Here is a 24,654-nt window from a genome sequence, read left to right on the forward strand (position 1 = left end):
GCCTCGTCAGAACAACATTGTAACACCGCATGTCCCCACGCGACCGGGTCATTACTCTAACCCGATGGACAACATTGTCGCTGCCGCTTCACGGCTGGCGGCCATCCCGATCGAAGGCGATTCTCCGGCGGCGGTCGAGACGCGTCGGGTTAAGGAGCTTCTTCAGACAGCCTTGGTTCAACAGGAGGCTTATTCATATAGTCGCGATCGGATTCATTCCACTCCCCGTCCAAGCCGGAGTTACAGCAGGCGTATGGATGAACCGGCAGTGTCAAGCAATGCGCGGAACCGTGTTCCGCCCCGTGGCAATAACCCGGCGGGTGGTGCTGGTGATGCTCAGGAAGTGGTGGACCAGGCTCGGGCACGCAGAGAGGCCGAGTTAGCGGCGCAGCATGAAGCCCGTCAGCTTACTCCGGTTCGTCCAACCACATCGGTGGAACCAGGAGTTACCTCTAGTTCTTTGGGAGTGCCGTGTCTCGTCCCGGCGTTGCGCAATGTGCGCCTGCCCAAGGATTTCAAGGGCCCGCGCAAGGTGCCGAATTACACCGCCGATTTATCCCCTGAAACATGGGTCGAAAGCTATGAGATGGCCATGGAGATGCTGGATGTGGATGATGCGGCATGTGCGAAATACTTCACCATGATGCTAGAAGGGACGGCCCGCACTTGGCTAAAGAGCTTACCGGCTAATTCTATCAGGTCATGGGCCGAGTTGAGAGCCCGGTTTATTCAGAATTTCAAGGATACATGCAAGCAGCCCATGTCAATTGTGGACTTAGCTGCCTGTGTCCAGGAGGAAGGAGAGTCAACAACCCATTGGGTGCGCCGGGTTTCGGAGATTTTGCATTCATCGGACCGCATCAACGCTGACACCGCAGTTTTAACATTGGAAGGCAATTGCCGGTTTGAACCCCTGAAGTTGAAGTTGGGACGGCTCAAACGTCATTGTAATGACATGGGAACCCTCATGGCTGCACTGGTGAAGTATGCCGACTCTGATAGTACCAAGGATCCCGAGTCTGACGATGATAAGACAGGGAAGGGAAAAAAGAGCGGCAACGCCAAGGGGCAGCACCACAACCCGGCGGGTCATGGAAACGGCGGCAAGCGTAAGGCGGACCACGGTTTAGACTTTGTGGCTAATACTAATACACATGACAAGGGCCAGAGGCGTAAGGGTAAACCGCCCCAGCGCGGTGGAGGGCCAAGTCCTAATCCGGACCGTTTGTCTTATCTGTTGAACCAGCCCTGTCCAAAGCATGGGACGAAGGAGATCCCGTCCACGCACCTCTGGAAAGATTGTTACATCATGCAAGAGTTCAAAAATTCTGATTCTTTCCGGTATGATCATGGACCAGGAGGCGGTTCGGGCCCCGGGTCTCATGGGCCGGGTTATGGTGGAGGAAATTCCGGTTCAGGCTTCCACGGTAATCAGGGTGGACATAACAATCAAAGTAATCAGGGTAACCAAGGTGGCTATAATCATCAGGGCAATCAGCAGCAGCAGCAGCAGTCGGGTTACCAGAGCAACCCGAAGCAGTTGAATAGCGGACAGTATCATGTCTTCACCACTAGCTTGGACAAGCGCGATCAGAAGCTTCATAAAAGGGCGGTGAATGCCGTTGAACCGGCGGTGCCCCGTTATTTGCGCTGGTCCGAGCAGCCGATTGTGTGGAGTAGAGAAGATCATCCACCCCGGGTTGACAATCCGGGTCATCTGGCTCTGGTGGTGGCACCTCAGGTGGGAGGTTATAAGTTCACTAAGGTACTCATGGATGGAGGGAGTAGTATCAATATCCTTTATTATGAAACTTTCCGTCGCATGGGGTTAACAGATAAAAATCTTAAACCGTCCAATACGGTGTTCCATGGTGTGGTGCCTGGTAAATCGGCATATCCTGTTGGTAAGATAGCTCTGGAGGTGGCTTTTGGAGATGAGCATGACTCAAGATCAGAAACTTTGACCTTTGAAGTGGTGAAAATCAAAAGCCCGTATCATGCCCTGTTTGGACGGCCAGCTTATGCTAAGTTTATGGCACGGCCTTGTTATGTCTATCTGCAGCTCAAGATGCCGGGTCACAAGGGAACTATAACCATGCATGGGAGACGCAAGATCGCTCTGGAGTGTGAAGAAGGTGATGCGGCTTATGCAGAGTCGGTTTGTGCAACAGAAGAGTTGAAGTTTTACAAAGACAATGTTGATCCGGCAGATATGACTTCATTAAAGAAACCAACTACAGAGCATGATCCGGCCCTGAAATTCAAATCGGCTGATGAGACTAAGCTTGTTGACTTCGTGCCCGGCGATTCGTCCAAGCAATTTAGCATCAGCGCTAACTTGGATCCGAAATAGGAAAGCGCGCTCATCGAGTTCATCCGTGAGAATCGGGACATCTTTGCGTGGAAGCCTTCTGACATGCCAGGTGTACCGAGAGAACTCGCTGAGCACACTCTCAATATTGATCCAAAGTATAAACCGGTCAAGCAGTTTCTCCGCCGGTTCAATGAAGAAAGACGCAAGGCTATTGGAGAAGAAGTAGCCAGACTCTTGGCGGCTGGATTTATCGTTGAAGTATTCCATCCTGAGTGGTTGGCTAATCCGGTGCTGGTCCTCAAGAAGAATGGCACTTGGCGTATGTGTGTGGACTACACAGATCTCAACAAAGCTTGTCCAGCAGATCCTTTTGCCCTTCCCCGTATTGATCAAATTATTGATGCTACGGCGGGTTGCGAGCGTTTAAGCTTTTTGGATGCATATTCTGGTTATCATCAGATCAAAATGGCAGTTAAGGACCAGGAGAAGACAACCTTCATAACTCCCTTTGGAGCCTTCTGCTATGTGTCCATGCCCTTTGGGCTCAAGAGTGCCCAGGCGACTTATCAACGGTGTGTGCAGAATTGTCTTCATAAACAGATCGGCCGCAATGTTCACGCCTATGTGGATGATATTGTGGTAAAATCAAGGAAGAAGGAGACATTGATTGATGACTTGAAGGAAACCTTCGATAACCTGCGGGTTTACAAAATGATGCTTAATCCGGCCAAGTGTGTCTTTGGTGTACCTGCAGGCAAGCTCTTGGGCTTTTTGGTGTCTAACAGGGGCATTGAAGCTAATCCGGAAAAGATCAAAGCCATCACCTCCTTGGCTAAACCGAAGTGTATCAATGATGTTCAACGCCTGGCAGGCCGGATTGCCGCGTTGAGCCGGTTTGTCAGTCGCCTTGGCGAGAAGGCCATCCCTTTATATCAGATGCTGAAGAAAACGGATAACTTCGTCTGGAGTGACGCCGCTAATGAAGCATTTGAGGACTTAAAGCGGCAGCTGGCTAATCCGCCGATTCTCGCTGCTCCAGTGGACAAAGAACCATTGTTGCTATATGTGGCAGCTAATGCTCGGGCTGTTAGTGTGGCTATTGTGGTGGAGCGCAAGGAGGCAGGAAAGGAATATCCGGTTCAACGGCCGGTTTACTATATCAGTGAGGTACTTATTGAGTCCAAGCAGAGGTACCCGCATTGGCAAAAATTGGTGTATGGGGTTTTTATGGCAAGCCGGAAGCTTAAGCAGTATTTCCAAGGTCATCCCATCACGGTGGTCAGCTCTGCTCCGTTGGGAGATATAATCCAGAACAGGGAAGCAACTGGCCGGATTGCTAAGTGGGCTATAGAGCTCGGGCCTCACGGGTTGAATACATACCCCGAACGGCGATCAAATCTCAGGCACTTGTGGATTTCATCAATGATTGGACAGAACTACAAGCGCCAGAGGAGAAGCCGGATCATACTTATTGGACTATTCATTTTGATGGGTCCAGGCAATTGGAGGGCTCGGGGGCTGGAGTCGTATTAACTTCCCCACGAGGTGATAAGTTTTGTTATGTTCTCCGTTTAATGTTCCCTTGCACTAACAATGCAGCTGAATATGAGGCTTTACTCCATGGTCTTCGGATGGCTAAGGAGATGAACCTAAGCCGAGTTAAGTGCTTCGGTGACTCGGATCTGGTGGCTCAACAAGTGTCCGGCACTTGGGATTCCAAGGACCCACTAATGGCAGCATATCGTCGTGAGGTGGATATTGTTGCAGGTCACTTTAAAGGTTATCAGGTGGATCATGTGGACCGGCGGAAGAATGAAGCGGCGGACGCTTTAAGCCGCCTGGGTTCCCAACGTAAACCGGTTCCACCTAATGTCTTCCTGGATGTTTTGCATAATCCGTCCGTCAAGCTCCCTGGTGAAGAGGATTTGGCTGTTCCTGATCCGGAGGCTCAGTTGGTGGCGGCTCTTCATGTTATCCCGGATTGGACGGTTCCATATCTGGCGTATATGAACCGGGGCGAGTTACCAGAGGATGAAACTTTGGCCAGGCAGATAATCCGGCGGTCCAAGTCCATGACTATTATCAATGGAGAGTTACATCATTGCAGTGTGACAGGGGCGTTTCAACGCTGTGTGTCTCCTGAGGAAGGCCGTGAAATTTTGCGTGAGATCCACGAAGGAGATTGTGGTCACCACGCCGGTTCAAAATCTTTGGTGGCCAAGGCGTTTCGTCACGGTTTCTATTGGTTGACAGCTCATGCTGATGCCGAGGACTTGGTCAAAAGATGTGATGGCTGTCAGAAATTCTCAAGGCGCGCTCATGTACCGGCTCAAGAATTGAGGATGATTCCAATCACCTGGCCGTTTGCAACTTGGGGGCTGGATATGGTTGGGCCTTTCAAGAGGTCCAAGGACAAGAAGACCCACCTTTTGGTGGCGGTTGATAAGTTCACGAAGTGGGTGGAGGCAGAGCCAGTTAGTAAGTGTGACGCAGCCACGGCGGTTCAATTCATCAAAAAGGTGATCTTCCGGTTCGGCTTTCCACACAGCATTATAACAGACAATGGTACCAATCTGTCAAAAGGTGCCATGAAGGAGTTCTGTCAACGTGAGCACATCCGGCTTGACGTGTCATCAGTGGCTCACCCACAGTCTAATGGTCAAGCGGAGAGGGCCAATCAAGAGATCTTGAGAGGCATCAAACCCCGGCTTATGGTTCCTTTGCAACGGACGCCGGGTTGTTGGGTTGAGGAGTTACCTTCTGTGTTGTGGAGCATCAATACCACACCCAACAGATCGACAGGATACACACCATTCTTCATGGTTTATGGAGCGGAAGCAGTTCTTCCTAGTGACATCCGTCATGACTCGCCTCGTGTAGCGGCATATGTTGAAGCTGACAACGAGAAGGCACGGCAGGAAGCTCTTGACCTGTTAGATGAGGAACGTGACATGGCGGCAGCCCGTTCGGCGATTTATCAGCAAGATCTGCGTCGTTATCATAGCCGCCGGGTTAGAACCAGAACCTTTCAAGAAGGTGATTTGGTGCTTCGGCTCATCCAGGATCAGACGGATATGCATAAGCTATCCCCCCCTTGGGAAGGACCCTTTGTGGTCAGCAAGAATCTGCACAACGGGTCATACTACCTAATCGATGTTCGAGAGCGCAAAGACTCACGTAAATCGGAGGAGGAGACCAACCGACCGTGGAATATTGCTCATCTTCGGCCCTACTATACTTGAGCTATAGGCTCTGCTTATGTACATATTATGACATTGTATATATTATGATCAATATAATAAACCGGAACCTCAGCTAAAGCGGGGTATCTGTTGTTTTTCTTACATCATGTGTGGTTACATGGAGCTTACAAAGCGGCGTCCGGTTTACCCCTTGATTTAGCTTCTCAAAGCTTTATATTACATCACTTGGGGGCTTGGTCGTATCCGAACCATAGCTACACCTCTTGATTGGTGCAATGCCACAACATCACTTGGGGGCTTGGTCGCATCCGAACCATAGCTACACCTCTTGATCGGCGCAATGCCACAGCATCACTTGGGGGCTTGGTCGTATCCGAACCATAGCTACACCTCTTGATCGGCGCAATGCCACAGCATCACTTGGGGGCTTGGTCGTATCCGAACCACAGTCACACCTCTTGATCGGCTCAAAACCAGGGCCAAAGAGAGTGTTGTAAAAGAACAGCTCAAACATAGGCACCCACTGAGCACAGCTCACAATGTTGCTTGGGGATTCTTTGCTGTCGAAATGAACTAAGAATCTACACTTGTAACAGGCTATCAAGCCATGGCTTGGAAGCCTGGTGTATACACCTAAAACCCCGGGTTAACCTGCCTATTTAAGTAAGTCACTCCGCCCAGGTAAACCTGGTATGACCCTTCAAACTTTGACAAGTTACTCTAAAATGAAGACCCTGAACTTGTCAAGTTAAAACGATAATTGGTTTAGGATTGAGGACCATCTTAAAAGGCTTTGCAAAAATGGTTTAACTCAGTGGCCTGGCAGCCCATGAAAAGCCTCGAATTTGGGGCCTGGCAGCCCGTGAAAAGCCTCGACTACAACGGTTTTTATTTGCCTTTTGCTAAGTTTTCTTTGTTTCATAAGATTTGTGATGTTTTTACAACCGGTGTTTATCAACCCGGTTAGGCTGTCAACTACAAGTTGTCAGTACACGATCAAATTATAATCCGGAGACTATCAGCCCGGTCTGGTTTTGACTCAAAGGCACCAGTATGGAATAAACCGGTGTTTCTCACAACCCGGAACGGTTTTATTGTAAACCGGCATCATATATCAGGAGTAAATTACCCTCCATAGTAGGGTTACGGCCCTCACTACAAATTTGGCCAGCCAACATCATGCCTAAAGGTCGCAGGTATTATATATTTCCATATTTGGTTATCTTTTACAACCTTGGTTACAGACCTTGATCATATATATATATTTGGGTATCACACTACTGGAATCAGGGATTTTGCCGTCTGCCAGTTCTTTGCCGTCTGCTTGCGGACGGCAAAGAAGGTCTTTGCCATCAGCTACCAAACAACAGACGGCAAAGAACAGGCAAACGACAAAGAAGGTCTTTGCCATCTGTCATTTCTTTGCCGTCTGCTGGCAGATGGCAAAGAATCTTTGCCATCTGCCAGCGGACGGCAAAGAGGTGCCAGCAGACGGCAAAGAGGGTGGCTATCTTTTTTCGGGTAAAAAGAAAACTGTTGCCCCCACCTCCTCTATCTCTATCCCCTCTCTCTCCGCCCCTGCCCCACAGCCGAGCGCCGCCTGACCCCGCCTCCCTCGACCCCGTGCCGCTGCGCCACCTTGCCTCCGCCCGCCGGTGCGCGCCGCCACCTCACCAGAACCTAGGAGCCCCGCCGCCTCGCGCCGCGTTGTGCGCCGCCACCTCCCCACAAGCTCGCGGCCCCGCCGCGGAAGCCTCGTCGCCCGTCGCCCCAACCTCGAGATCCGCTGCCGCCATGGGAGCCGAGCACCGAGCTCCTCTGCGCCCCGCCCGCGTCCCCGCGTCGCCGCCGCCGCCCCACGCTGCCTCGCGCCCGGATCCGGCCTCGGGAGGTCCGGCCACTCCGGATCCGGCCTCCCCCTCGCCGCACGGGCCTCCTCCTCGCCGGAGTGACGCCCCTCGCCGGAGCAGCGCCGGCCAAGCCCATCGGCCACCAGGGTCATGCTGCAGCCCATACACGAGATCTCCGGCGCCGTGTAGCTACCAGGGCCGAGCATAGAGAGAGAGACGCCCCCACCCCACCCCCGAGCCCTTCAACTTGCCTCCCGCCTTGACGGCTGCAGGCCCGCACGTACGCCCATGGTACCAACCCTCTACTCCTCTCCCTATGCACTCCTCTCATATGCATCTACCTCTGATCCATGTATGTCGCAGCGACGGCAGTGAGGAATCCATGTCGCGGCGGCCATGGCTGGGCTAGTTCTGCCTACATGCGCGTGTGCTATGTGTGCTTGTGTATCCTTGCTTTGTATATTTTTTACTGTTCTTTCAATGTTCAGTTATTTCATCTTTAGAATTTGGAGAAACACCAAATATTTATGTAGCTAAATTTCATCCTTTTGCCATTGCCAAGTAGATACCAGTGCTAATGGAAGAACAACCACAAATATTTGTAGTTGGTAAACAAAATGTTCTACTTTCTTTGCATGAGGCAAAGCATGCAGCTGCACACAACTAGCAGCAACATCTCCTTAATATTTTTGTTATTTCTGTATAGTTCTCTCCAGACTATTGATTTAATTTCTACTACGCAAAGAGCAATTCTTTTTTTTAGACATGGCATATGCAGTTCGCATAATGATTCTTATGTGCTTGGCTCATATGCAGCATGATCATTCAGTACAGAAATGTGAATGTTCGTTATTAGGCTTTAGTTGCATTTTTGTGCTCATTAGCAGTTGTGACTGACAATGGTGAATGTGATAATTAATCTTCCCTTGAGTGGTGGGTAAGAGTGGTATTATTTTCTTAACCATTCACCAATAAAATATATATATAACGTTGCCCCTGAAACCAAGTTGCTACTATCCAAGTTTAATACGGATGTATCACCTTGTTTATGTCTGTTCCTATTGATAAACTGCATGTAGGTTATTTCAGTAACCTACTTTCTCACATTAGAAATAGATTCAGACAAGCTGTTAATTTGTAAACTTCTTTACTTTGTTGCATATAAAAGGTCCATCATTTGTTTTGGAGGGTGGTAATTTTCTACACCTAAGTCCACATCATCTATTTTTATCTCATGCGGAAACACTGCACCTTTTGTGCCCTCTCTCGAACATAATTGACTGAAGCTTTGGTATAGCATTTTACTTACAGTATTTCTACTTTCCTTGTTTGCTTACAAGCTGTTTTTTCTTTTTGACTCTGATGAATCCCCCATGCCATTTTTAAGAACCCGTTCAGGAGGGGTGACAACCTCCTTGTAAGTCCTCGCTACTTTTTATCTTCCATGCTTCTTTCAAACTTTTTATGCACCAAAGATGCTGGATGCCATAAAGTAGGAAAAGTAAGATGCAGATGGGTCTTTGAAAAAAAATCATAGGAAAACATTGTTTCTGGGCACCGCTAAATTTTAAAAATAAAAAACTGAATTTTGTGGCTTAACTTTAAAAATGAAAACTGAATTTTGTGGCTGTTTGATGTGCTTGGACATATGTGTGATCTGGTGGACAAAATAACCAGGTGTTTGCGCCTTGTTGTGTAAACACCCTAAAATTCCACTAGTTGACCTACTTGGCTAACACAAATCTTAAATACTTGAACTGAGAAAAAAAAGCTTCAGCTAAATCAGAGGCCAAGTTTCTACTGTATTTGGCGCAAAGTCGTTGGTTTGTTGATCTTTTCCTATTTATTACTCCTTGTAGGTTATGTGCGACTGCTACACACCACAAGGTGTTCCAATCCCCACCAACAAGAGGCACAATGCTGCCAAGATCTTCAACACCTCGAAGGTTGCAGCTGAGGAGAGATGGTACGAATACCTCCGTCGATATTTCAAGTTTTTTGTTGTTGCAGTGTTTCATATAAAAGTTGTAGTAGCGCTCTTGTGTCTTAACACACATACACACGTGAGAACATAATAAGTTGTACAATATAGATTAGCACTGATTAGGCCTATCTCTGAACCCAAACAGGTATGGAATTGAGTAGGAGTACACTCTCCTCCAGAAGGATGTGAACTGGCCCCTTGGCTGGCCCGTTGGTGGCTACCCTGGTCCTCAGGCAAGAAAACTCTCAGCATGCTCTCCAGCTTTCCGTGTGTTAAACTTACATAAAAACTGAACATTGCATTTCACCAAGTGAAATGCTACATTTCTACTCCTAACCCATTCTCTTTTTCTTAGTGTTTTTGTTATGCAGGTTGGAAGAAAAGAAGAAGATCCAGAGAAGATCTTAGTAATAAGATAGTTTTTAGGAAAATAGATATTTAGTTTTAGGTCATTTCTTGTAATTTCAGATATGGAGTGCTTGTCTATAGTTTTTGTTTTGACTTTGTGAAACTTGCTACCTATGGATGAAACCGTGTAATATTGATGAAACTATGTATATGTATGGATGAAACTTGCTACTATGTGTTCATGACTATTGGTCATATATATATATCTCTGTGTGTGTGTGTGTGTTTGATTTTCTGTGAAAATGAATTGATATAAGAAAAAACAGAATTAAATGGGGCAATATAGGCTCTTTGCCATCAGCTGGCAGACGGCAAAGAGCCAGTCTTTGCCGTCTGCCAGCAGATGGCAAAGAGCCAGTCATTGCCGTCTGCCAGCAGATGGCAAAGAGCCATGACCTTTGCCGTCCGCTGCTGATGGCAAAGGCCCCTTTGCCGTCCGCTTCAAAAAGCAGACGACAAAGAAGCTCTTTACCGTAGCCTACTTTGCCGGAGCCTTTTGCCGTCTGTGGCAGACGGCAAAGTAGCTGATTCCTGTAGTGTCATGACCCGCCCGGGGGTAAACCGCCAGGGCGCTTTAAGCTTCTTATCTGCAGGAACAGCTTGAATAAATGGCTATGGATTATGAATATCATATCTTAAGCATGTCCGATTAAGCAAGCATCAGTCGCAGATAAATATGCACGAAGGCATACCAGGCCAAGTATTTTAACTAGCATATTACAAGGCGTTTCAGTGCCCAAAAGGATAATTGTTTTCTCAAATACATGTTGCAGCATGTAGAAGACTAAACCGGCCTCTGGTTCATGGTTGTTCACCAGCTTGGCCTGACGGCTGCGGATCATCTCGCACCGGTTCAACTCCCTCCTCTCTACCCAGTGGCTGGAAATCAATAGTTGCCCAGTCGATCCCAATTAGGGCTTGGAATACTGCTTCATTGCTTATCAGCGTGGACGGTTCAATGTCAGGGGCATAAGTGTGCTTACGGATTGGTGGGATAAGATTTTGTGCTTCTGGAATTGGTGCCGCAACCCGTCTGTTCTTATCATCATAACTCGCCTGATAGTATGAAAGATCTGCCTCTTCAACCAGTTGACAAGCCAATGGGCGTACTTCCTGGTTTATGATTCGGAGATCATCATTGCCAAATTCTGTTCCATCTTCCTTTAAACTGGGATAGCCTTGGGCCGCCTCCACTGGATCAAAGTCAGGTACCCACGCTTTTGCCCGGGTTAGTGCGGCCAAAGCGCCCGTTCTAGCGGCAGACTTTTTTAGCTCGTCTACCCGGGCAGGAAGCATAGATAACCTTTCTAAGGTATCCTTGATCAAAGTGGGAGGAGGATTATTATGTGAAGCAGTATAGATGATCCGCTGCGCACCGGTATACAGCTGCTCTATCAGAGTGTAGGCAGCTTTCAACTTCTTCTGTACATCAGAGCCCAGATGGCTAATGCGAGTTCCTGCACCATTGTACACATCAGTAAACCGACAACACACGGGAGAGATATGTTGAAAGTATTAAGGAAAAGATGTTTTACCGAACACAGCAGCAGTCATGGCATGAATCTGCCGCTTTACGCCGGTCAGTTCATCAACCACCGGTTTAAGAGCGGCTTCTGCTTTTTCAGCCCTTTTTATCAAAGCGGATTTTTCAATCTCCCAATCCGCCCGCTCTTTGTGGAAGCCCTCTTTCAGTTTCTTCATAGCGCCTAGAGCCCTTATCAATTCTTCCTTCGCTTTGGAGGTTTCAGCTTGCTGGGATTTGAGGTTCTCTTGCAGATCAGCGGTTTGGCTTTCCTTCTTGCTCAGTTCAGCCTATAAAGAGACAGATATATAATAAGTTGACAGTACATATTTGAAGTACCAAGTACATAACAAGTTATGCCCTTAGTACTTGGGGGCTAATGCATATTTGCTCTTTATCAGAATTTTTTACAAGTCCCAAGCACAATACAAGTATTAAGCTTGGCACTTGGGGGCTAATGTGTATTTGCTCATAAAATGCTGATATGGGAATTCTTCCACAAAGTCCCGGTTCATCTTTATAAAGTTAAACCGGCCCTTGGGGGCTACATCAGTGAAGTTAAGATGCATTGTTGCAAACATGAAATTGTTACTAAGTCCCGGTTTAAATTGGTATCTTAAACCGTCACTTGGGGGCTACTGGAGTTGATAAGCTGCAATTAAATATAAGAGAGAAACACTTATGAAGTTACCTCATAGCGCTCCTTCATCATATTTACCAAACCGGCTTCATAGTCACGGCTGGTGTACAGACGGTTCAGGAAGCCAGAGTGAAGGTCTTGAGCATTCAGATGGGCATAATTTGACAAATCGGCGTTCCATTTGCCTTTGCCAATTGCAGAGAGCTCATCTTTGGCAGTATGCTTTGACAAAGCGACAGGATTGCCCGGAGCGGTATGGCCAGTGCCAGTAATCATAATGTCATCATCTTTGTCATCAGCAGCCGTTACTGGGGTTGGCGGTTTGTCAGTATTTTTAACTGGACTTGCCGGTTTATTGTCAGTTCGGACAGGGCTGGTTGGCTGGTCAGCATGGCTTGTGGTGTCAACTTCTGCCTGCTCAGCAACGAAGTCATGATCTTGAGGCGGTGGGTCATTCAGTATGGCATCAATGTTGGTCTCTTCAGGATCTGGAGTTTTCTCCGGTTCAACAGCCACGTCTTCATCAGCCGGTTTATTCAACCGAGCTTTCTTGCTGGGTCTGGGCTTGGCACTGAGAAAAATAAACACAAGGATCAGTACGGTATATCAAAATAGCAACATCAAGGATAACAACAAGTGTATAGCTCACCCAAGAACCGTTTTGAGGGGTGGAAGTTTTGTGGCCGACGACTCGCCAGAAGATGAGTGAGAAGTACCCTGATAATTTGAATTAGACGGGTTAAGAGGCTGGCGGAAACAACCTTCTTTGGAGCATGAAGTATCAATGGGATAAGAGACCTCTGATTGGCGTTTCCGAACCGGACTGTTCGGTAAACCGGTGGAGGTAACCACCTGGCCGCTGTGCTGGGTTGTGCGGTGAGCCTCGTGCTGCTGCATCTTCAAAAGAAAGTTTGGGTCCAAGTAAGCAAGGGGGTGAGAAAATTTTACTTTCCGGTTTGCTTGACGGATTTTTTATGTTGGTAGAGGATCTGAATCGGAGGAAAGAATGGTTACCTCTACATCATCAGCATGACTGCCTTCAGCGTCGTCCTGATAATAATCATTGTCAATGAGATGTACGAAAAATGAACCAAGAGAGTCAAGTTCTACCTCTGATTCCGGATTACCCACATCGTCATCAGCTGGTAGCTCGGAGGATGCAGTGGTCCTTTTCTTGGCAGGTTTTTTGATAACCTTGGTCTTTGGACGAACTGGCTTGACCGGTTTATCTTGCGGCTTGACTGGTTTGTCTTGTGGTGGTTTCTTGTTCCAGAATGGATCATCACCCTATCAGAAAATAATCACACTTTCAGAGAATATTTGGACAAAAGAAACTTCAGATAAAAAGATTATATGATTCTTACAGCTGGCGGTTTGTTGAAAGCGCAGAAAGGGAGTAGTCCGGTTTGGGCACAGACGGCCTCCGGTTCGTTCAGCATTTTCTTTACAGCCTCAGTGACTTCTGCATCTGTAAGCTGAATGTCAATGTGCCGCTGAGCATCCTTCAAACTCCCCGTATACTCACACATCAAACCGGAGCGCCGGCTTAAGGGCAGAATACTCCAGCTTATCCAGCAACGAGCAAGATCAACTCCTGTCAAACCGTTCGCCATGAAGGCTCTAAGCTTTGATAATTGGGGAGCATAGTTGGCCCTTTCTTTTGCCGTCAACCTTTGAGGAAAAGGATGTGTGTTGCTAAGGCGTTCAGGGCGGTAACCCGGCATGGGTTTTTCATCAGGTGGAGATGTATCCATGCAATAAAACCAAGTCTGGTTCCACTCTTTGGGGTGACTGTGGAGTTTGGGATGAGGGAAGGTGACTTCCTTCCTTTTCTGAACCGCCATTCCGCCCAGTTCCGTATTGGGTCCATCCGAGAACTTTGTGCGACGGTTTAAGTGAAAGAAATCCCTAAACAGTTCGACTGTAGGTTCCTCTTGCAGATAAACCTCACAGAAGACTTGGAAGTGGCAGATGTTGGTCACAGAATTGGGACCGATGTCTTGAGGGCGCAGCTGAAAATTGGCTAGTACATCTCGGAAAAATTTCGAACCGGGGGGCTAAAACCTCGACTCAGATGGTCAGCAAACACGACTACCTCTCCGTCCTTGGGTGTAGGAGGATTTTCCGGGCCAGGGACCCTCCAGTGGATGACATCTTTCTTGGCTAAAGCGCCCGTTTTAACAAGCTTGTTTAACTGTTCTTCGGTTACTCGAGAAGGAGCCCAATTGCATTCATAGATTTGCTTGGCCATGGCAATGAAAGATCTGAAATATGATTATTGCCGGTTTAAGATTTACAATGGACAACTATACAGCGGTATAAGGATGTGAGCATATTGTTAAACCGGAATTGGTTATTCGTAAAACGGAGTCTGACAATGAAAACAGTACAATGATGAATGCATTGGCGGTTCAACAGGGGACTAATGGTATCTACTGGGTCATCATTTTGTATATGAAGTTAAACCGCCCAATCTGGTATTAAAAGCGTATTAGTGAAGGAAGAAACAAGTTTCACATCTTGCCATGGTAATTTCAGATCTACCGCGCGTTGGAAAAACAAAATATATTCTAACCTAATTTCCAGCGTGTTAAAGGTTCACCAAGTTGAGATGAGTTTTATACAAGGCAGATGTTCTAACAAGGAAGCGGGAGTTTAAAGTACAAAGGCTTTGGAAAAAGCAGATCTAAACTAGCCATTGGTACTGCTAAAGAGAAACAAACAGATTCAAGAACTTCAAAGAACTACGAAGAACGACGAACCCTAATGGTCGATCCGGAGTAAGAAAGAAGGAACGTACTGGTGCTGAAGAAGCAGCGGAGGATTGTCGCGTTTTTCTGGTCCGATCAGGTTGATGCAGCGGCCGTCAAGGAGGAAGAAACGAAGGTCGACGGTGGCGGCGGAGCTCCAAAGGATGGGCAGTGCAAGGAAGAAGATGAGGTGAAGAGATACGGGGGGGGGGGAATGGAAAGACCCCCTGGCTCTATTTATAAGGGCAGAAAGATAAGCGTCAGGCGCGAAAATCGAGGAGCCTAAATTTTGGATATGAGGCGGAGCTGTCGCCTCGATTGTCGGAGGCTCATTAATGAAGGTGGATTATACACAGTTTTAAATAACAGGTGACGTCACGGCGGTTTACCATGATCCTAGAAGATGAGGTCACGGCGGTTTACAAGATTATGTGAATATGTTGAAGAAGAAATTTTCTTAAGTATTGAGGATTGACATGAACCAGTTCAAATCAATCTGGGGCCTAATGTTGGGGATATTACCACTGGGCGTAAACCGGTCAGGAGAGGCCGGGTTAACCCCATAAGTAGTTCATCCGTATCTGAAGTCCATGAAGACAGACGGTGACACTTTATGAAGGCCCATGGCCCAAAGCCGGTTTAAGGCCTGTAGACATAAACCGGCATTGATATGTAAACTTGTGTTGTAAGATAGAAATAGCAGAGATCGAGCCGGACACGGTTATGAGCCGGCCTCGGGATTCTGTAAACCGACGGGCGTCAACCCATGTATATAAGGGGACGACCTGGCGGCGGTTCAAGGACAACAGACAACAACTCGAGACTCAGGCAAAGCGTATTCGCTCCCTGGTCATCGAAACCCCAGCAATTCCATCACAACTAGACGTAGGCTTTTACCTTCATCGTAAGGGGCCGAACTAGTATAAAACTCGCTTGCGTCCCTTGTCCGCTTTAACCCCTTTAAGTTAACCCGTAGCGATGGCTCCACGACTAAGTCCTTTCTCTAGGACATCTGCCGTGACAAAACCACTACACCCTCCTAAAAAGTCATATGTTCTAATTTTGTGCCCCCCTGCCTGCACGCATCCTCTCCCTTGCCCTCCTCTCCACCACCAGCGGCCACAATCCACCTCGGCACCCGATCGTCGTGAATATGATGAGCTTCCTGCATCACGTGTTGGAACCACTTTGACGCGTCTACCTTTGCTGCCCAGGTAGGATCGTCTGTATTGTGGAGGAAGTGGGGACGGAGCCGTCCAGACTTCTACATCGGGGTGAAAGGAGGAGGACACATGATGAAGCCCGTCCGCTACTTGCCGCCACCGCCGTGCTCTCGTGTACGCCGGCGGCGCCGTGATTTTTGTTGAAGGCAACCGCCGTCGTGTTGGGAGGGGGTCTAGGCCGTCGCATGGGAGATGACGATCAATGACGATGCAGCCGTGGGATGGTGGCGACTGGATCATGCGAGAGAATCAAGGGAATGGGATGGATCGCGTGGTCAAATCGATGTCTACACGACATCCGCGAAGGTTTTGTGCAAAGAGGAGGGAAGAAGAGATGACCTTTTGTGGGGTTCGTGAAAAAACTCGCCACATGACAGTGGTCAACACGCCACCCGTGCAAGTCAAATCGGATGCGGTGCGGATAGGACTGCGTGTGACACACTTGGCAAACTTTTAGGACCTAAATGTGTGTTTTCATAGTACTAGGACTACGTTAGCACCCCTCAAATAATTTTTGCACTTGTGGCTATTCTACTATTTTGTTTACAAAGTAGACCTTCATAACTCAGTATTTTGGGGTATTTGGGGGAGAGGGGAAACCCAGGCTCTACAAGGCAGGAAGAAATAAAAAACAGGGATACGAGTCATGGAGGCGAGGGTTGCAGCAGGGGTGCCCGCAGACGAGGAGTCCGGCCTCCTCCCCCGCGCGAGCCCGCCGGCGGCAGCAGCCGCCGGACGGAGGCCTTCCTCCTCCTCCTCCTCCGCAGCGGCCCTGCGCCGCGCCCCCCCGCCGGCGGTCTGGGCGACGGTGGACGGGCCCCTGGGGATGCCGCTGGAGGAGGCGGAGGGCCACGCGCGGCGCTTCTTCCTCTGGGGCTTCGCCTGCCTCCCCTTCCTCTGGGCCATCAACTGCTGCTACTTCTGGCCCGTCCTCCGCTCCCCCGCCGCCTCCTCGCCCCCCGCCTTCGCCCCCATCCGCCCCTGTAAGCTAACCCCACCCGATCCCCTTCCGTTACTTTCTCCTGTAGTACGAGTAGATCTCATTCTATTGGCACAAGCATCTCCCGATCTTCCTGGATCGGCTTGTTAGGTTCCATTGTGCGCTTCAAGCTTGGCATCATTGGCGATTTACCTGAAATTTTAGTGCTGAGATTACCAATTTACTCTCTAGACCACGCTGCGATAACGCGTTATTTGGCCACGGCTTAGTCATGGATAATTCTTAGGGGTTGAAACTATGTGTGTAGTTCTCCTGTTCTAGCAATGTTTGGAGATTTTGGTGGTCTCTCTGTAAGTTGTGTTGCCCTGTTCAAACCGGAGGCCGCTGTTAGAGGATGATCCTTTGCCGTTAGTTGTGGTCGATTGCTGAATTTCAGTTCAGTCTTATGGACTCCAATTATGGTCTGGTTGCTTTGAGGCGCGTCTGTGAACTGATATGTTAGTCGGGTTCAAGGAGATGGCTAGTTTTTGCATGAATGTTGAATGTCTTGAGCCGAATCTATCTAGTTAATTGGTCTTTTATCTCAGACTGCTGAGTTATCATCGAGGGAAACATGCAGGTTCTTTATTTGGCCTTCTTTCAGATATACAATTATTCAGTGAGGCTTACTTGTCTTCTAGGTTCTGTGACCCATAAGGACATGCTATTCTGCTTGTAATAGTGGACAAGATTCGCAGTACAAACTCTGTTATATAGGTCGATGCTGCGTACATCTGGACATAGTGAAAGTTTACAGCTCATTGGCACTTTGGTGCTACAGGCTAAGTCTATGTTGCACACTGTTTGGTACTTTGGTCCTTCTAGAAAACCGAACTATCACAAAATAACCTTAGGGTGCAGGTGGTTAGGAAGTAAGAGATCAGATGAGCAAATGGTACAAGTTGCCATCCTCATGATCAAATTTTATCACTGTTTAATTCAGCAAAACTTTCATCTTATCTTGATACATTTATTTTTCCAAATGCCAACTAAAGCACACTCGCTATAGTCTTAAGCCTATAGTAACTTGGGGTAAACAATAGGTGTAGTTCTAGTGTTGTATGAAGATTTATTAGGTGGTCTTTGGTGCAGTCCGCTTAATTCGTAGGTCGGGTATTCAAATCTGAGGCTACTGTTAGAGGTTGATCCTTTGGTTGTTAGTCGCGGTCGATTACTGAATTTCAGTTGAGTCGTGTGGACTCTGATTATGGTCTGTTTGCTTTGAGGCGCCTCGGTTGACTGCTATCTCAGTCAGGCTTAACGGCTTGAGGAGATGACTAATCTTTGCATGAACTTTGGATGTGTTGAACCGAACCATTCTAGTTTATTAGTGTTCATCTCAGAATGCAGAGTTATCACCAGGGGAAACCTACAAGCGCTTCCATTGACAACCAAACAAACAATTGTTCAGTGAAGCTTACTTGGTTTCTAGGTTCCATGATCCGTAAGGACATGCTATTCTGCCTCTAATAGTGGACAAGATTCACAGCACAAACTCTGCTCTGTAGGCTGATGACGTACACATCTGAACATAGTGAGGATTTGCAACTCATTGTCTCTTTGAGCTACGCTCTACGTTGCACACTGTCAGACCTTAAATAAATCAAACTGTCACAGAATCACCTTAGGTGCAGGTGGTCAGGAAGTAATAAGAGAAATCATATGAATAAATGGTACTCCCTCTGTAAAGAAATACAAGAATGTTTAGATCACTAAAGTAGTGATCTAAACACTCCTATATTTCTTTACAAGGGAAGTACAAGTTACCAACCTGACGATCAAATTTATCACTGTTTAATCCAGGAAAACTTTCAGCTTTTCTTGATACTTTTATGTCACCAAATGCCAAATAAAGAACACTCGGCATAGTGTAATCTTGAGCATCCCTTGGATGAACATCTCAACAGTGCTACATGCAATCCAAAATCGCAGTGCTGTGTAGTAAGTTGTTTACTCTAAAACTGACACAATCATGTTTGTCATATAAATGATTTCTTGAAATAACAGTTTTTTTCCTACACTCATTTGCATTTTAATGAGTCTATGAAATACCTGTTTTGTTTGCTGATATATCTTTGCGACAACATTTATTATGGCCATTGAGAAAATCTGGAAATGACTGGAGAAAGTTTGCTTTTCAGAAACATCAAAAAGGTTGTTTATAGTTTCTTGTCATGGGAAACGTGGACGGCACAGTCATCTGAGCCAATTTGTGACTTCTTAGCATCATTTCCCCTGATGCTAGTACTTATTACTGGACTTCTTCTTGGTATATATGGCCTTTTAGAGATGAGATAAAGCATATTTTCTGCTCATTATAGCTGTCTGTTTTCAGAACAGTAGTTGTCATATTATGCTAAAACAGTTGTGATCCTTTGATGGTATGTCCATCCGGGTTGCAAATAAGAAGGATTGATGTGTAAGGTACACGGTAAATATGAGAATATAATCTCTGTAGTCAGTTTGGTGTTACACAAGTTTTACTGCTGCTTGCTCATTTGGACTTGAACTGTCTTATATTGCCCATGCTAATTTTGCAGTTCCTTACACATTCTCAATGATCCTCTGCAGATGTCATGCGCTCCGCGATTGGCTTCACCATCTTCGCGGCGGTTCTCCTCACCTGGGCCACGACTTTCATCGTCGGAGGCGAGCGACTGTTCGGCCCTGTGTGGAAGGATCTTGTGATGTACAACGTGGCGGACAAGCTCGGTCTCACTGGATTCATGGGGTAGATTCTGCCACACACATCGCTTCGAGAAGGCTGACATGCTTTGCTCCGACCATTTGATGTCTCACTGGTAGTACCTTGTGCGTGATGTTCTGGCATGTTGTTAGTCACTGGTTAGACTGAAGCTGCGTGTGGGCACTTGAGCAGTTGTATTGCCGCGGGCGCACAGAAGCCCGTTTCGAGTAATTAAGGATTTTATGTGTAAATGTAGGGTCGAACCAGCCCACTTCAGCTATGGGGAAAAAGTTAGCAGAAAATGTATTGAAGAGCTGGCTTGTTAGCTGCCTGACTGTCTCTTAACTACCATGTGTCAAACAAGTTCTACTTAACATATTCAAGAAACATAATGTATGTATCCAACATAATCTCTTTTTGACCGAAGGGATTTTGCGTGGAATACGGCAGGAAATCTGGACAGTGCTTTCAGTTCTTCACCCACCATCAACCACCATCGTTCTTTCTTACTTTCTTACATCTAGTGTCACGCATTGCTAACAACAAATGTTTACTTTCTACACTACCAACGCGATCCTCCATTCGGCAAGCATGAATGAGCAGGATTGTTCCACTCGCGCATCGCCATTGGGGATTCATCATAGTATTGTGAGCATAGTGCCCTTCTCTGTAACAGTAGTGCGCCAAGCTGCAAACAGCGTTCAGAAAACCACTGAAAAAAATAGGACGCTAATAGCATATTTTCAGGGGCAGCGCTATTTTGTATAGCACGCTATAGCATATTAATAGCGCAATTTAAGGACGGTGCTATTTTGTATAGCACGCTATTTTTTTCCTTCGCAGAAACCTACTCCCACACAAGCAAGCCTTCACAAGAAACTTCATGGGGAAACAAATCTTCAAGGAAAGCGCTCAAATTTTTTTTGAATTTGAATTCGTTCCGTACTCAAACTGACCAAGAAGGAAACTCAAAAGGCAGAGGTGGAAGCGGATTACGAATCCAGCCCGGGCACGGGCCGGCCGGGGCTGCCGCAGAGCGCAATATAAATAAACGGGACCCCAAAGCCCAAGGCCTCATCAACTCGTCTGCGATCGAAACCCCACACCGACCCGAGACCTCGACGCTAGAAGCCGACCGAAACCCTAGATCAGATCAGAGCCGGAGCGGCGGCCATGGCGATCATCTCCGAGGACATCATGCAGGAGGACGAGACCTCACCGCAGCAGCAACAGGTGGCGGCCGCCAAGAAGGATACCAGCAGCACGGAGGTGGAGAAGAAGGAGGAGGAGAGCAAGGGGAGGCAGCCAAACTCCGGCAACGGCCTCGACCTGGACAACTACTCGTGGGCGCAGCAGCTGCCGGAGGTGAACCTCACCGTCCCCGTCCCCGAAGGGACCAAGGGCAGGTCCGTCGTCTGCGAGATCAAGAAGGACCACCTCAAGGTCGGGCTCAAGGGCCAGCCTCCCATCATCGACGGCGAGCTCCACAAGCCCGTCAAGGTCGAGGACTGCTTCTGGAGCATCGAGGACGGGAGTTCGCTGTCCATACTGCTCACCAAGCGCAACCGGAGCGAGTGGTGGAAGTCCGTGATCAAGGGCGATCCCGAGATCGACACCCAGCGCGCCGAGCCGGAGAGCAGCAAGCTCTCGGATCTGGACCCCGAGACGAGGCAGACCGTGGAGAAGATGATGTTCGACCAGCGGCAGAAGCAGATGGGCTTGCCAACCAGTGAGGAGATGCAGAACCAGGACATGCTCAAGAAACTCAAGTCCCAGTACCCCGACATGGACTTCTCCGGGATGAAGATGCCTTCTTAGATTGTCTGTTCGAGGATCCAAGGCGATGAATTTATAAGATTTTAGATGGAGAAAATTGCTTTTACTACCTTAATTAGTACTCGTACTTTGCTATTTTCGGTGTCTTGTGGTTTAGTGTTTGTTTATTTATGTCTATTATTGTGACGGTCACAGTATGCGCGATGCTTCCGAAATATAAGTGAACAATGTTTTTAATCTTCTTGTCGACTTTCTTGGTTCTTTCAAAAAAAAATCTTAATTCAAACTTTGTAAACTTTGATCAAGTTTACAGAAAAATTTATCTTCCGTTTGGCTCATGAAGTGTATGAGAAATTAGGCCTTCGTGCTCACTGCAGCGAAGCGAATCAGTGGGACATCAATCTCAAAGGTTCAGACATTGGGATGTACAGTTTAGGCAGGTTCTTGTCGACTGAATACTTTCTATCTAACCAAAACTATGCACTGGTATGATATGCACGTATTTATGTTTCAGATTTTGGTGGGTGCTTGACTCTTTCCTGAAGTTGGCGATGCCGAACTTAATTACTAACAGCCCGACCAAACGTCATGATGTCTTTGAAAACAGCTCTATTGACTCTGAATTCTCTTAAGTGGTCTCTGAATTAATATTGCTCTATTCTTTTCCTTTATAACAGAGTAAATAATTGTTGCTGCTTCGATCATACACATACTATTTCTAATGATATTCATATGATGATAACTTGGTTGCTGTTTCTGTGTGACCTTTGGAGTGTTTTTCCTACAGATAGAAACCTAGGTGCGCAGATGTTCTGTTATATTTTTTTAACTGATGTCCGGTAATTTACTAGTCATAGTCTTTTTTTTAGCATCCATTAGTCCCTGCTTCACTTTTTTTCAGCAACTGGAGAATCTTAATGTTTACAGGGATACAAGTATAACCCTCTGGGCGAACCAAAATGCAAACTACCCACATCAAATACAGTGGCTGCCTTAACTATATTATGGGCATAAAAAATTAATTTTCTATGCTCATGAGAGATCTCAACCCGCTGAAATGTTCACGCTCCTAATCCATCTCCATCAAAATAGCCATAAAGTTAGACTGAAAGTTGAGCGTCATATTTGCCTCAGGATCCTGGGCCTAGGCCTGAACGCGCACAGAAGCCCGCATCGAGTATTAATTAGTATTTCTTAGGATCTTTTGTATGTAGAGGGGCTCAATCCATGACAAATAATTACAAAGTTTGCTGTTTTTTCTTCTTCTTCAGAAAACCTCTCAAGAGCTGGTTCTTTAGCTGACTGGTTACTCTTAATTAATTCTGCTTCAAACACCTCCCATCTGCTGGAATGGGTAGTGTAATTTAACCTTGGTTTGATTAATTCCTAACATAGTTAATTAATCTTAGATGACTTGATTGATTAAATGCATATCAATGGGGATGTAGCTCAATTGGTAGAACGCTTATCAATGCTAGTAAGAGGCAGGGGGATCGATACCTCCCATCTCCAATTTAACTTATTTTTCCTTTTTCATATATCACTTTTCGTAGAGAAATATATTGCTTTTTTTTTTAATTTCTAGAGAACTAGACCTGGGAGATTTTGATGCTTCAGGCTTTCTTGGGCCTTTGTTGGGCTGGGAGGTAGAGGCCCAGTCCAATATGAGCCGAGGGTCATTTGGAGCGTAGCCCATTTCAGCAATGAAGAATAATTAGGCAGAATTTTCTACTCCAAGAAACCTCGCAAGAGTTAGTTCATCATGGCAGTTTATATTGCATTGGGAATAATTGTTACATCGTTTGCAAGTACACTTGCCAAGAAATCACAGATCCACAATCTAATAAATGTTCCGTGCATCCACTACATGGGTAGCTAGAGTATACACAGGCATATTAGCTGCCCTGGGACAATGACAAAAGGAAATATGATCGATATTGAGACATAAAAAGGTGCAGTCTTCATAAATTGCAGCCAGTGCATCACATCCACCACTTCCATGCAGTCACACTAGTAGAAAACAGGGCTTTGGTTCAGGCCTGGCCAACCCATTAGTCCCGGTTCAGTCACGAACCGGGACCCATGGGGCATACGTCCCGGTTCGTGAGCCCAGGGGGCCGGCCAGGGCCTCGTGGGCATTGGTCCCGGTTCGTCTGGACCCATTTGTCCCGGTTCCTGGCACGAACCGGGACCAATAGGCCTCGCTCCTGGCCCACATACATTTGTCCCGGTTCGTGGCTCGAATTGGGACAGAAGGGGGGCTTTAGTCCCGGTTCCAGCCACGAACCGAGACAAATGAGTTGCCTATATATACCCCATCGCCGCAGCAGAGCACTCCACAGTGCTCTGTTTTTCTGGCCGGCGAGGGGAGGGCATTTGGGTGCTCTAGCTCACCTCCTATGCACATGAGGTGTTCGATGAAATGCCCGAGCCACACTAGTTAAGCTTTCTCCTCTCGAAGCTCGACCTCCAAGCTCCATTTTCCCCGAGATTTGTCTAGGTTTAGCGGTCTGTCACGTCCCGTCCCCGTCTTCACCGCCGTCAATCGCCCGCGCCGATCTCGTCGCCGGCACCACCGTGGTGAGCCTCTTGTTCTTATCTTCTTCTAAAAAAAAATTCTTACTTTAAATAGATACTTGTCTAATTTTCTTACTTTTATCATTGCTTGTTATTATATAGTGCGATGGTTTTGATATCCGCCCCCGTCGGCCCTCGTCCTGGCTATGATTCAGATGTGGTATATATTATCTTTTATAACTATTTGGTTCATTTATTGTTTATGACAATTATGCCCATCAAGTTGACATATATTTTATTTATCTAGGAGGTAGTTGAACCGGAAATTCCAACCGACCCTATTGTCGAGAGATTAAATTTAGTTGAAGAAGAAAACAATTACTTGAAGGAAAAAATAAAAAAATTTGAGGAGGAGAAGATGATATTGGAGTTGCATGTTGCGGATGTCGTCGATGATCACAAGATCAAGATGGATGCAATGCGCTTGAAGATTAGAAAGATTAGAAAATATGCCATTCATACCGAGGCTTGGTATCATTATGCCGTTGGATCAATTGTTACCTTGGTTGTGATTATGATCGCATTTGTTGTTGCATTGAAAGGTTTTACATAGTTTCAATGTATGGTTTAACTAGATGCTTGATGACCCACAAGTGTAGGGGATCTATCGTAGTCCTTTCGATAAGTAAGAGTGTCGAACCCAACGAGGAGCAGAAGGAAATGACAAACGGTTTTCAGTAAGGTATTCTCTGCAAGCACTGAAATTATAGGTAACAGATAGTTTTCTGATAAGGTAATTTAT

At 46.9% G+C, this 24,654-nt stretch overlaps 2 protein-coding genes and 1 long non-coding RNA gene across 3 annotated transcripts; all 3 read left to right on the plus strand.

Moving 5' to 3' along the window:
- Window positions 1–8,710: 8,710 nt before the first annotated feature.
- LOC123075786 (uncharacterized) lies at window positions 8,711–9,584 on the plus strand. The gene is made up of 3 exons (XR_006436203.1): window positions 8,711–8,784; window positions 9,227–9,333; window positions 9,497–9,584. It is a non-coding gene; the product is annotated as an uncharacterized lncRNA (long non-coding RNA).
- A 6,901-nt stretch (window positions 9,585–16,485) lies between these two features.
- LOC123080809 (probable gamma-secretase subunit PEN-2) lies at window positions 16,486–19,964 on the plus strand. The gene is made up of 2 exons (XM_044503763.1): window positions 16,486–16,877; window positions 19,445–19,964. The coding sequence occupies exons 1-2, from the start codon at window positions 16,541–16,543 to the stop codon at window positions 19,606–19,608; spliced, it is 501 nt and encodes a 166-aa protein (XP_044359698.1). The 5' UTR covers window positions 16,486–16,540; the 3' UTR covers window positions 19,609–19,964.
- A 687-nt stretch (window positions 19,965–20,651) lies between these two features.
- LOC123075788 (protein BOBBER 1) lies at window positions 20,652–21,572 on the plus strand. Its single transcript, XM_044498309.1, has one exon. The coding sequence runs from the start codon at window positions 20,733–20,735 to the stop codon at window positions 21,375–21,377; it is 645 nt and encodes a 214-aa protein (XP_044354244.1). The 5' UTR covers window positions 20,652–20,732; the 3' UTR covers window positions 21,378–21,572.
- Window positions 21,573–24,654: the final 3,082 nt, after the last annotated feature.

Source organism: Triticum aestivum, chromosome 3D, assembly GCF_018294505.1.
Source record: "Triticum aestivum cultivar Chinese Spring chromosome 3D, IWGSC CS RefSeq v2.1, whole genome shotgun sequence".
NCBI lineage: Eukaryota > Viridiplantae > Streptophyta > Magnoliopsida > Poales > Poaceae > Triticum > Triticum aestivum.

What these genes read in the sequence shown, in the direction of transcription:
- LOC123075788 (XM_044498309.1), top strand. Translation starts at nt 20,733, where the DNA reads ATGGCGATCATCTCCGAGGACATCATGCAGGAGGACGAGACCTCACCG.
- LOC123080809 (XM_044503763.1), top strand. Translation starts at nt 16,541, where the DNA reads ATGGAGGCGAGGGTTGCAGCAGGGGTGCCCGCAGACGAGGAGTCCGGC. An exon ending in CTTCGCCCCCATCCGCCCCT is followed by an intron (nt 16,878 to 19,444) that starts GTAAGCTAACCC and finishes GATCCTCTGCAG; the next exon opens with ATGTCATGCGCTCCGCGATT.